Source organism: Phyllobates terribilis, unplaced genomic scaffold (genome assembly GCF_046119375.1).
Source record: "Phyllobates terribilis strain yellow unplaced genomic scaffold, ASM4611937v1 Scaffold_17__1_contigs__length_24005725, whole genome shotgun sequence".
Taxonomy (NCBI): Eukaryota; Metazoa; Chordata; class Amphibia; order Anura; family Dendrobatidae; genus Phyllobates; species Phyllobates terribilis.
In genome coordinates, this window is record NW_027362777.1 from 23,425,183 (window position 1) to 23,438,267 (window position 13,085).

Here is a 13,085-nt window from a genome sequence, read left to right on the forward strand (position 1 = left end):
GAGGATCCTGATATGCACCCTTCACCCTACAGTGCTCCGGGATGTGCCTGAATTTCCACCAGTAAAAGGTACTGAAGTGACTACCGTGTCCGTTCCCGTTCTTGCTCTGACCCAGCTGGGTCTCGCCTGTCCTGCATTCCCCCTGCATACGCTGCCCTGAGACCTAGCTCCACCTGTGGGGAGCTATACCATCGAGCTGCCTTATCACCGGCCTCAGTGGACTGCTGCAGCGCTGGTGCTTGTCACCAGATACCACAGGTGGCGTCATGAACTCTTATAAAATTAACAATTATCCACCCTTTTAAAGAGAGACCCCAGGGTACGGGCCAGGGAGCCGACCACCGCGACATCCCCAAGGCCAGGCAAATGCCCGGGTACCGAGTCATCCCCATCCCCAGGGCTAGTCACATCCTCCTCCACCTCCTCTGCTGACCTCATCGACTGTTTGACTGTGGGTTGACAGTAAGTGGGATCTCCAACCTCGTCATCATCACCCTGTGTGTTATCACACCCGTCGCCCTCAGAGCCAACCTCTTCCTGCCCTGACCGAAAAGTCAAGTTGTCGCTCCAATCAGGTATTTGAGTCTCATCATCGTCTTCATCATTGTCTTCACCAACAGGTTGGGAACAAGGGTCTACATTATGCTCAGAACCTTCTTCATCTGGTCCTGGATCCAACTTATAAAGATTCTGGGCATCGGATCAGATCATTTCCTCATCTGGATTAACAGAAGCTCTGGAGCAGACCTCCGTTTCCCAGGCTATAGTATGAGTAAACAGCTGGGCAGACTCAGCCATCTGTGTTACCCCATACTCAGATGGGCAGCTGGAGACTTGGGAGCTGTGAGGAAGCAAGTGCGATTGGGGTGACACCTCTGAGGACTGGAGTATTTGTGATGTTGAAATTGAGGTGATGGAGAGCCCACTTGAAGGAGCACTTGATATCCGTTGAAGCATCTGCTGTTTTTGTGCCTCATCTAGAATTTGTAGCGATGGGCGTGTCCGTAAGAATGGGATCGTATCACATTGTCCACGAAAAGAAGTCGACATCTTAGTTTGGCTGGAAGATGGTCTTTCTTCTGCAGATGTTACTCCCCCCCCCACCGTGGGGGGCCTCGACCCACCGGCGGACAGGCACCAGTATTGGGATAGGGGGGCTGGCCGTCAGAGTCCACCGCGGCTCTGGCACAAACCCGGCGACACAGAGGTGGCACAGGCAGGAACGGACTGGCCGTGTCGGCTTCTCACTTTTTGGATTTTAGAAGGGCATGACATGCCTATATCTGTGTCTCCCCCTCCTTTTACTCCTCTACCTCTTTTCTTTTCGCATGACTATATGTACTTGTCACTTTTCCATGTGTTAGTTGTGTCTTCTGAGCAGTTTGTCAGCTTTTGGACACCTTTGAAGGTGTTTTCTATGTGTTTCTATGTGTTTTTGTTTGCCTGCCATTGGTTTTAACGGTGTTCGACGAACAGTTCGGCGAACACACGGGTGTTCGACCAACCGAACCGAACTCGAACACTACGGGGGTGGCTCAACACTAATTATCACGCACTTCTCTACCCTTAACGAAGCCAACCTGAACGTTGCTAACAATTGAGGGTAAGTAGTGGGAGAGCCATGATACAATTATATTAGAGAATATGGTGACATCTACACTAATTAATGAAATTGGATGAACATTAGGGCAGGCATTTAGTTATTTTCCAGGCTTTGGTAAAACTGTTATGTGAGCATCAAGTGATTGGGGGGCAAAGTGGAGTCTTCTGAGATATTATTGAACACTAATGGTAACAACAGAGGTGCAAACATGTTATAAAATCTATTATTGAATCCATCTGGCCCAGGGCTCTTCCCGATAGGACAGGCCATTAAATCATTCCCTACCTGTTGTTTAGTGAAAGCTTTGTCTAGTATCTCCTGCTCAGGGGTCTGTAAGGAAGGAACGGCAGTGTCCATAATATATTTGTCAATTTTTGTTTCAAGAAAATTAGGTGGCATGTCGTGGTATTTTCCATGAATATTATGTAGTGAGCTATAACAGCAATGAAATGCGTCAGCTATGTCAGTGGGGTTATGAATTTACAGCAGTCGTGCTCCTTTTGTTTTGGATACATACAGCTCTGGCAAAAATTAAGAGACCACTGCAAAATTTTCAGTTTCCCTGATTTTTCTCTTTATAGGTATATTCTAGAGTAAAATGCACATCGTTGTTTTAGTCTATAAACTACTGACAACATGTCTCCGAAATTGAAAGCGAAAAATGTTGAATTTATTTGCAGCAAATGATAGAGCGTCAAAATACTAAAAAAGAAACAAGTGTTTTCAGACCTCAAATTACTCATGTTTTAAATGTGAAATCAATATTTGGTGGACTAACCATGATTTTTAATCACAGCTTTCATTCGTCTTGCCATGCTTTCCACCAGTCTTTCCATGCTTTCCAATAGAAAACTGTTCAGTGATCTCTTAATTTTTGCCGGAGCCGTATGTCCTTTGTATCCGTGGATGTAACTTCCTTGTCAATGAGAGACCACATTTATCTACGAATTCATACGAGTACCTTCACATGTGATCTTGATATTTTGTATACGTTTGATCTATTAAAGATCTTCGCTCCCTTCTTTTTTTTCAATCAGATCATTTTTATTTAACAAAAGAAAGACCAACATTTTGTTTTTGTCATATAAACTTTGTGACAAAAATAAAAAGAAAGAAAAAACAGTAAACAATACAAGAACCGGTTTACAATGATATAAACCCTAATATCGCTCTATACTACAAGGTTTTGGAATAGTAATTTTACATTTGTACATGAATATCTGAATACTTCCTGACGGTTTTTTTTTCCCTATTGGGACGTCAAAAGAAAAAGAATATCTCTAAGAAGGGGCAATTGTGTGGACTGAGACAATTATTATTTGCTGACACCTTAGGTATAAGGATATAAATTCCTGGTTTACTGCAGGGATATGTACAAATGGTCCAGTATAGTATTTCTGAAGCAATATCTGTAGTAATTAACCATTGTTCCCATAGGTGTATGGATTTCTTGACAGCGTTCCTTTAATATAAGATCCCCTTTCCAAGCATAGAGTGTTATTTATCCTGGATTTTAGTTCTGTTATCGTTGGGGGAGAATTGTCTATCCAATGTAGTGCCAACAACTATCTGGCTTGGAATAATTTTCTTGAGCTAGCTACTGCCATATGGGAGTCTGGATCTACGACCTCTCCCAGGAGTCCTAGGATACAGATTTTAGGTTCCAACTGAAGTTGTATCCCAAATACAGATAGTACAAGAGCGATCACCCCCTTCCAGTAGTCGCCAATATTTACACATTCCCACGTCATATGCATCAGGTGGGCGTCCTTTTGACCACATCTAGGGCGTGTGTCATCCATTTGTATTTCAATTTTAAATAAAATACTTGGGGATCGATATACCCCATGAATGAGAAGAATTCTGGACAATCTTTGTGACTCTGACAATGAAAGTTTCGGTGTCAAATCCAGTATTTCCCCCATTGCTCCTCAGATAAGGGACCCACATCCTCCTCCCATTTTGTCTTAACTATCAAAGGATATTTATCCAAATGTAGGGCCAGTAACTGCCTATAAATAAGGGATATTAGACCTTTTGTATCTAACGATGTAGTAATGGTATCTATTGGGTGATGTCAATCAGTATGGCGTTTATTCTAGTTGTGTACTATATGCAAGATGTATTTGCAGATATTGATAAAACACCCTATGCGGAAGGTTAAAATCTGCCTTTATTTGTTCAAACATCTTGAATAATCCATCCCTCAAGAGTTGTGACACCAAACATATACCCCTATCCTCCCACTCACTAATATCTTTTAGTTTCTGTAGCTCTGGTAAGTTATAGTTGTGCCATAAAGGAGTATAATTTGTGTACTTTCCAATTCCCAGAATATTTTTACCCCCTATATTTTTACCCCTACCTATATTTTTACCGCCTTATATATTAACTTTAGTGTATTACATTTTAAGTCATTTTCTCGAGGAGGCCCCATATCTAATACCGAGAATGGAAGCTTCCACTTGGTTCCTTCCATAAGTAAATGCCCTGAAATTACACAATATTTGCAAGTACCCCATCCATAAAACTACTTTAGCTCCCTTCTAGCGTTAAGCAGGTCTGCGTATACCTGGAGGGAAGCAGATCGTTTATGTTGTTTGTCAAGGAGATCAATCCGCTCAAGCAAATGGGAGACTTTAGCTGTTCTCTCCTTTTTTTAACCTTTATCTATGTTTTATTATTATCCTTCTGAGGACGCATGTGAGTGCTTCCCATTTAAATGGTAAGGCAGTTTCATCATGCTCATATATTTGAAGGAGTCTATAGTCTTAAGAAGGTCTGAGTGAGCGAGTCCTTCAGCAGATTATCATTTAGGTTCCAACATGTGAAGCCTTGGTGGAGTGCGGCATAGTCAGATTACAATATACAGGAGCATGATCTGACCATACAGCAGTTCCTACCCGAGATGTAGGTTGCCATGTAGGCAAGTGACGGCTAATTAAGAAAAGAACTATATGGCTATGCATATTGTGTAAAGGAGAATAATAGGTATAATCCTTTACGTCTGGATGTAGTATCCGCCATACATCGCCCGGTTGAGACCGGAGCACGTTTAGCAAAGCTTTTGTTTGTGTTTTAGATTGGTAACTCCAGCCCAGGGACGAATCTAAAGAAGGATCCAAGACAAAATTAAAGTCACCTCCAATGATGATAAGGTCCTCCGCAAAATATTTTAGTTTAAGTAATGACGGCATGTCTTAATTTGGTCACAATTAGGGAGATAGAAGTTTTCCAAAGTCAAAATGTTGGAGTAGACGGAGATCTTAACCTCCTCTCCGTGTCAGACAGTGTTTCTACAATAGTATGCAGCAGTGATCTGTGGCGGCCTATACTCAGCACCCTAGACTTCAAAACATTAATCATCTTGGCATCCCAGAAAAATGCTATCTATTAGTAAACTGAGGTACAGTATATGATCGCCTCTAAAGTGTGACTCCTGAAGAAAGAGAAAATCTACGTGCTGTTTATGCCTACGATAAAACACTTGAGCTCCTTTCTCTGGAACATTAAGTCCTCTGACATTTAATGAACAAGTTTTGAGTTGTGCCATATTATATGAAAAAAGGGGGAGGGAAGGAGAGAAAGATTAAAAGAAAAGAGGAAGTATAGACGGTAGATAGTAACGTCTACCTCTCAGTGTCTAAGAAGTATAGATTATGAATATATCAAAACAGTAGGAAATTGTGAAACAAGCAGATCCCAATGCAAGTCCCTTACTGGGGGTTGTCTTTACAGGCGCAAGTCAAACTTTTAGTTCTAGGATTCCTATTAGGTGGAACCATGGAATATAAAGCAAGTAATGTAATACAGCCTGATATTACAGTAGTATCATGTGAACTCAACTTATATGCCGGTCTAAGATCTTATATGAACTTAGACATTCTATATAGTGGAAGAGTGACTCCTAATGCTCTATTTAGATATATCTAATTATATGCTTAAAGAAATAAGTAAGCATCTGCAAACTGTCTCTCGTCAGGGAAGACAAGATTCATTTCAGGAGCTCATATGACTGGCAGGTTCCTTTCCCATCTGGCTGCATCACCATCAAGTTCCTGATCCATTGAACGCCTTCTGTGACGTGCTGGAACTCTCTGTGGCAATGGTGGAGCAGGTGGCCAGTCAGATAAATGGAATGTCCAGGGCATCACAGAAAGGCCTCATGTGGCTTGGATCTTTGAAAATATACAGCTGGAATGGGTACACCCAGGGGTACATCAGGCCATTTTCCCGGATGGCATCAAGTAGTGGTTTCAGGTATACCCCTTATCCAGATATTATTATGATTTTCTTGATCATCAACCATATTAAACAGATGGTTTATTTACTGGCTGTGAAGATCCAGTGTTAGTTTCTGAGCATTATGATGGCCTCCAACTTGGATGACATTATCCTCTAATCTCTGTACCTTGTCAGCAAGCTGTGACAGGATAGAAGTGAGGGGACGTATTTCAGTATTGTATGTGGTCTCCAGCCTCTGAATATATTACTCCATATCTGGGACTGACCGGTATAGCGGATGGACACAGCAAGCAGGCAGAAGTCTCTGGGTTAGCAGACAGGTGGTCACGGCAAGTGACAGCGGGAGCCTCCAGGTAGGCTATCAGGTGGTCACGGCAATTGATGGCCAAGCCTCCAGGTAGGCTAATGGGTAACAGGCAGGTAACAGACGAGTGCTCCCAAGTGAGCGGGCTAGCAGGCACGACAGGTAGCAGGCAGGTAACTGGCTGGTGCTTCCTGGTAAGCAGGTGGACTTGCCCATAGACAGACTGGCGGATGACCGGAAGACAGACTGTCGGGCTGGAGAGTAGTCAGACTGGCGGACTGGAACAGTAGTCAGGCTGGCAACTGGACCTGATGGCTGAAGCAGATGTAAGTACACTGTGCAACAACTATTGCTCGGGCACCTCCATTTTGGAGGAGGTGCCTTATATATGGGAGGTCCTCCGGCTATTGGCCGGGGACTCCTTAGGACGGCGCGCGCGGCCCCTTTAAGAGAGAGGGAGCACGCGCGCGCCCTAAGCACAGTGCCTGGGAAGGAGCGCGCGCCGGCAGCAGCAGGGAGAGGAGCGCTGGAGGACGCGGCGCGGGGAGCGAGGAGGTGAGAGGGACGGCATCTCTGCCTGGCAGGGGGCAGAGACGCCAAAGCTATAGCGAGCTAGGAGTGTGCAGCGAAGAAGAGCAGCGTCCCGGCTGCAGTGTGTGTAGCCTAGTGAGGGCCCGAGCGGGGCCGAAGGCGAGTGGAAAGTGAGTAACATAGGGGGCAGAGGAGCTTAACCAGCTCACCCCGAAGTATATACCGGACACCGGGTCCGAGTCTACGTGGATCTTCATGACCAGTAGAAAACGACCGGAACCCCTGGCAAACTACATGTCCCAGGATCACTAAAAGCTGATAAATACCAGGGTCAGGAATCACGGAGACCCCAAAGAATAGGGAGAGTGATCTCCAACAGAAGGCCCTACCACAAGGTCGGCAGGTGCAGAACAGAGACAAAGTTAGGCCTAGCTCCAGGCAGGTCAAAAACTTACAATGCAAAGGCAAGAAACAGGAGGCCCTACACCCGCTCACTGGGGAGAATCCGGTAGTGCACCCTTCACCCTACAGTGCTCCGGGATGTGCCTGAATTCCACCAGGAAAAGGTACTGAAGTGACTATCGTGTCTGTCCCTGTTCTTGCTCTGACCCGGCGGGTCCTGTTTGTCCTGCATCCTTGCATCCCCGCTGCCCGGAGGCCTAGCTCCGCCTGTGGGGAGCTATACCACCCGAGCTGCCTTACCACCGGCCTGCCGCAGCGCTGGTGAATCTCACCAGACACCACAGGTGGCGTCACAAACTATCCCATAAACTTTATTCCCCTTTTTACTGACCGCCCTGGGTCACGGAACGGGCCAGCTACTGTGATATCCCCCAAAAGCAGCCACAAGGCCCGGCTGCCAAGTACCCCACGGCCCTGGGGGCGAGTCATAGACACAATATGATATACAAATAAGTTATGTTGTTCCCCATATCAGAATAACCTGTGGATAGGGGGTAAATGTCCCTGTGAAGCAAGCACTGCTCAGTATGTGGGCTTTGGTGAGAGTACAGGAAGATAGGTGGTGTTTTCTTGTGAGGCCTACATTAAGAGAGAAGTTGGTGCAGGACTTACAGGCTGGAGCTGTCTGGCATCATGAGGGTTAAGACTGCTTCTTTTTCCATGCTCAGGTGAGGCAGTAATAGCTCCGGCGCAGGAAGATAAGACCTTCCATAAGAAACGCTGCATACCAGACATGCTGACAGAGGTGGAGGACCTCAGATTAACCTCTGATCTTTCTTTCCCATATCGAAAGTCATGTTTGAGGCTGTAAATTGCTTATAATTCCCCCAAGAACACGGTCTGAAGAGAGTGCTTTCAATGTGTGCATTCTCTTGGTGCCATGTCTGTGTGCATTCTCTTGGTGCTATGTCCAGGCCATGTCCTTCCGGTTGATGTACAATACGTCTGAAGGCAGCGTTGATTGACAGCAGGATTGTGTGATGTAACAATCTTGTGTGATGTAACAGCCTTACGGAAACGCAAGTTGTGACACCAATGGAACGGCGCCAGAACAGTAAGTGCGTATGAGTGTTTTTATTTTAACAAGGCCAAACATGAGGAATGAGAAGGAGTTGTCCTAGTAGTGGACAACCCCTTTATGAAGATACAATTTTCGGTTAAAAATGTAAAAGGCTTCTCCCCTGTGTGACTTCTATGAAGTTTGTTAAGAGTTGATTTCCGTGTAAAACATTTCCCACATTAAGAACATGAAAATGGCTTCTCGTCTGTGTGAGTTCTCTGGTGACTAAGAAGTGATGATTTCTTCACAAAACATTTCCCACATTCTGAACAGCAAAAAGGCTTCTCCACTGTGTGAATTCTCTGGTGCCTAACAAAATATGATTTCTGGATGAAACATTTCCCACATTCTGAACAGGAAAAAGGCTTCTCCCCTGTGTGAATTCTCTTGTGCGTAACAAAACCTGATTTCCAGCTAAAACATTTCCCACATTCTGAACAGCAAAAAGGCTTCTCCCCTGTATGAGTTCTCTTGTGCTTAACCAAAACTGATTTCTGGCTAAAACATTTTCCACATTCTGAACAGGAAAAAGGCTTCTCCCCTGTGTGATTTCTCTGGTGTATAACCAAATCTGATTTCCAGCTAAAACATTTCCCACATTCTGAACAGGAAAAAGGCTTCTCTCCGGTGTGAATTCTCTGGTGCTTAACCAAATCTGATTTCCAGTTAAAACATTTTCCACATTCTGAACAGGAAAAAGGCTTTTCCCCTGTGTGAATTCTCTGGTGCTTAACCAAATCTGATTTCCAGCTAAAACATTTTCCACATTCTGAACAGGAAAAAGGCTTCTCCCCTGTGTGAATTCTCTTGTGCCCAACCAAATCTGATTTCCAGTTAAAACATTTTCCACATTCTGAACAGGAAAAAGGCTTCTCCCCTGTGTGAGTTCTCTGGTGCTTAACCAAATCTGATTTCCAGCTAAAACATTTTTCACATTCTGAACAGGAAAAAGGCTTCTCCCCTGTGTGATTTCTCTGATGTCTGCTAAAACTTGATTTTGCTGTAAAACATTTTCCACTTTCTGAACAAGAAAATGGCTTCTCCTGTGTGTGACTTCTCTGGTGATTAACAAGATCTGATTTCTGGTTAAAAAATTTCCCACACAAACAAAAAATTCTATTCTCTGCTGTGTGAATGCTTTGATGTTTAAGAAAAGACTTTTCGAGGGAAAAACTATTTCCATATTCTGAACATGAAAATGGCTTCTTTGCTTTAGGAGCAGTTTGTTTTTTAATGCTTATTTTGTGACTTTGATTTTCCTTAGTAGTCAGTAATGAATCAGAAGACAGGACCTGTTTCATAGGATCAGATGATTGATGTTTGCTGTGAAGAGATGATGGTAAATCTGGAGTAATGACATTCACTTCAATTGTATCTTGTTTGATCTCAAGATCCTCTGATTTAAAAATTGAAGATGTCAGCTGTCCCTCTGATCTCCTGGTACAGTCATCTGCCAAGAATAAAACAAATTATTATTTATGAATAACATATCCTTAAAATTTATATTGTTGAATATTTCTACTTAAACTCTCCGTAAAAATGTACTTTATGTAAAAGTATCATTATCTACCAAGAAAACATCACAGAAAAAAAATCAGCCTTACCAACACCAAATCAGATAACAAATGCATTAGCATTTTAGTGTTGGTTGGGTGTACTGGGGTGTCTGTCCATGTGGGATGCACTTATATAGTGCTGGACAGCCTTCCTGCCCAGTATGAACATCATCAGTATCCTAAGCCAGACACTGTGCACCAAACCTACCTGTGTGACTGGCGTCCTATGCAAGCTTCATCTGTGCGCATCTTTAATACTAGGCAACCACCCCCTCCATGAATTGGTACGATTATTGGTGTTGGTAAGGCTGTATCTTTTTTTGTGATTTTTTTTAATTTTTCCCTATGTTAGCCGTCATTATTTACCAAGACAATAACAGTTCACAGTCTAATAGAAAACCTCATAGGATGAACCAGTGGATCGTAGTGTTCAACTGTTTGTTAATTCTACCTCCCAAATATGGAATAAAAAGCCACCAAACAATGTTATGTAGGCAAAAATAATATCAATAAAAACTTTCACTCATCTCACAAAAAACAAGTCCCCACTCAGGTCCATTATCTGTCAATGGAAAAACAGAGGTTTCCACATTATTAGTGGCTCAAAGGCTTTTGAAAAGCAACATGGCTTCCATAAACCAATCCAGCAATATCCGCTCTCCCAAAGTCAAATCTCACCCTCACTTCAAAGCCTTGCAGTGTGCCCAAAGCACATTGTGCATCCATGTATTTGACATTACTATAGTGAGAAGAACCCACTTAATTGATGGTGTGTGTCTCCTGGAGCACAATCTGGGCACTGTGTGTTGGGTAATGAAATTATATATTTGTAATTTTCACTCTCCAACATCCACTGCGTGCTAATTTCCGGAAAGTGCCTGAGGAGTAAAAATAGTCACTACTCCTATAGATTATTTCACTGAGGGTTATAATTTCCAAAAAGGAGTCACTTTATGGGGATTTCTACTGCTCTGGTTTTCTGCATTTTGGTCACATTAGGGCTTCTGTAAATGGTGGGTCCCATCTCCTCTGGGATCTGCTCCTGTGACGTCTGCTTCTGTCACCAGGAGCCGCCTTATTCATCCCGCAGGCGGCGCTGGTGATGGAGGAGACATCAGAACCAGAAGCTCTGGGCGGCCCAGGCTCTGTCCAGCCACTAAGATTAGGGAGCCTGGGACCAGTAGTACCATCCAGTCTGCCAGTATGGGTGTGTGTGCTGTCCAGCTGGAGTAATCTGCTCCCTGCTTCAGCCATTTGGAAAGCACCGCACCCTACTAAAGATGGAAGCACATTTCGGAAGCTGCCAGATACAGGCTTGTTCTCCTCTGGTTCAGGCCTCTGTGCTCAGCTCCCGGCTTGTGTATTTGTTTCCTGTTGTGACCTCGGCCCGTTTACTGACTACTTTTGTGTGATTTTGTATTTTCTCTGACCTCCATGTTCTGACCCGGCTATCTGACTATTCTTCTTGCCATCTCACACCACAGAACATTAGGTAACACCGTGGCCCAAGCTTAGGGGGCCTCTGTCTAAGTCCAAACACATGTAGAGGGGTTAAAGGATGATGAGCAAGGCAAACCCTGGGATCTGGAAAATGGAGTAGATAGCGCAAAGCCTGTTTGTGGTAGCCATCTTTTGATCTTCCAGGTGACCATGAACAGTGCCCCCAATACATTGTGTCTGCAAACTATCCCAGCAAAATCTGCATTCAAATAGCTAAATGTCGCTCCTTCCCTTCTTAACCTGCCATGTACCCAGACAGTAGTGTACAACCGTATACAGGGTATTGCCGGATTCAAGAGAAGTTGGATTATTATTTGTAAGGTCCATTTGTTTCCTATTATCCTTTGTAAAGAATTCCAACACTTATCACCACATAAAGTGACACACGTCAGATTTGAAAAATGTCAGAGATAGGTGCTGGGAAAGGAAGTTGTTTCTGCGTTCTCTGGAGTCACGACAAACCATTAGTATGGATAAAAATGTAGGTTTATTGTCTACGCGTTTCAGACACCACAGACTCCTTCCTCAGGACAACCGTACATAACCTCTTTAACAGGTTTAGTGGTTTAATCACATAGCGGGTTTGGGGGAGCAGATGAAGCTCTCCATTTCTCAGCTCTTTGTGGTTGTTTTTTTGTTTCCATTTTTGGAGCATCCTTCAGTTAAGGGTAAAAAAAAAAAAAAAAAAAAAAAAAAAAAAGCAAAAGCATTCAGTCAACGCCCAGAATATAAATACCCCGATACCACAAACCATTCAGCAGTTTTGCAGACATTCTGTAAAATCAAAGTAAAATTTCCCGCAATCTCTCAATTTGTGTTTAAAAAAAAAAAATAGAAAAAATATCTTCACAAAACTCAGTTTTGCTTCTCTCCACGGAAATCTTTAGTAAAAGGCGAAAGATTTTTACGTTCTGAAGAGAAGCCAGAGTATTTTTCTATAGATTTGAAAAATGGGCCCAGATAGAAACACAAAACTGGCTGCAGGAAGGGGTTAAATCAGAGTATTTTGGGCACTAAGTACTATAGTCAAAACTGTGAGTATAGACAATAACATCTACTGAAATGACCAATCTCAACAGTCTCCATCAGTAAGTAGTGAGTAACTAGTGGTGAAACCTCTCTAGGGTAATTAGAGTATGGGGCTCGGTGGCTCTTGGCAATCTAAACTATCATAAGGGACAATATTTTCTGTCAGATGAGTTTCAAGAAATATTAGACATTCAAAGAGAATTTTTTATAATAGTGCAGAGCTGGGGTGTCTTAAATTTATCTTAGAGAGATATCATGTCACAGGTGAAATGTTTGCTTTTGTTTAGTTTATCACAATCCTGTTTGAAGTTAGTCGGTTTTAAAAGAAACTGAAAAGTCAGGATAAAAGGGAAACTCTTGTTATTGTACAGAAATTCACACTTGGCCTTACTGCACATTTAATGTTGTAGATCATAAATGTGAAGTTTGGCCAGAAAGACTGGACCTGGTCTTGTAGGGACCATATGAGCACATTCAGCAGCACAGAAGGGAGAGAAGGTAGATTCATCCAATAAGATATCAGGGTTCTAGGAAGCCAACAGCATCATTACCCTCCACTTTCTCTTACAGGCCCATCATAATATTATTCTTCATGTGATTTTCTGGCTTTGTGGTTTACAGATCTGGGCAGGTAACGTCTCCTAATCACAGGTAGTAAGTGGATCCTCCAGGTTGTAAGTTCTATGGAAAAGGGTTTCAATACCCAAAATCATTTGAACAGTTTTAGGTGGAAGAGAATATTGTGTTCTAGAGGCAAAATGGTGATCACACGATTGTGATACGGCCGGACTACAC

At 43.2% G+C, this 13,085-nt stretch overlaps 2 protein-coding genes and 1 non-coding gene across 3 annotated transcripts in view; 1 reads left to right on the forward strand and 2 right to left on the reverse strand.

Annotated features, from left to right (window-relative positions):
• LOC141176153 (uncharacterized) overlaps window positions 1-13,085 on the forward strand; it is a 246,575-nt gene that overhangs the window by 143,729 nt on the left and 89,761 nt on the right. The window lies entirely within an intron of this gene.
• On the reverse strand, window positions 12,075-12,192 carry LOC141176238 (U5 spliceosomal RNA). Its single transcript, XR_012253108.1, has one exon. It is a non-coding gene; the product is annotated as a U5 spliceosomal RNA (small nuclear RNA).
• Window positions 12,761-13,085, reverse strand: part of LOC141176156 (uncharacterized) — a 30,129-nt gene continuing 29,804 nt past the window's right edge. Inside the window, exon 13 of the mRNA XM_073660155.1 lies at window positions 12,761-12,971. Within this exon, the coding sequence (XP_073516256.1) occupies window positions 12,874-12,971 (98 nt within the window). The 3' untranslated portion in view covers window positions 12,761-12,873. The remainder of the gene's footprint in view (window positions 12,972-13,085) is intronic.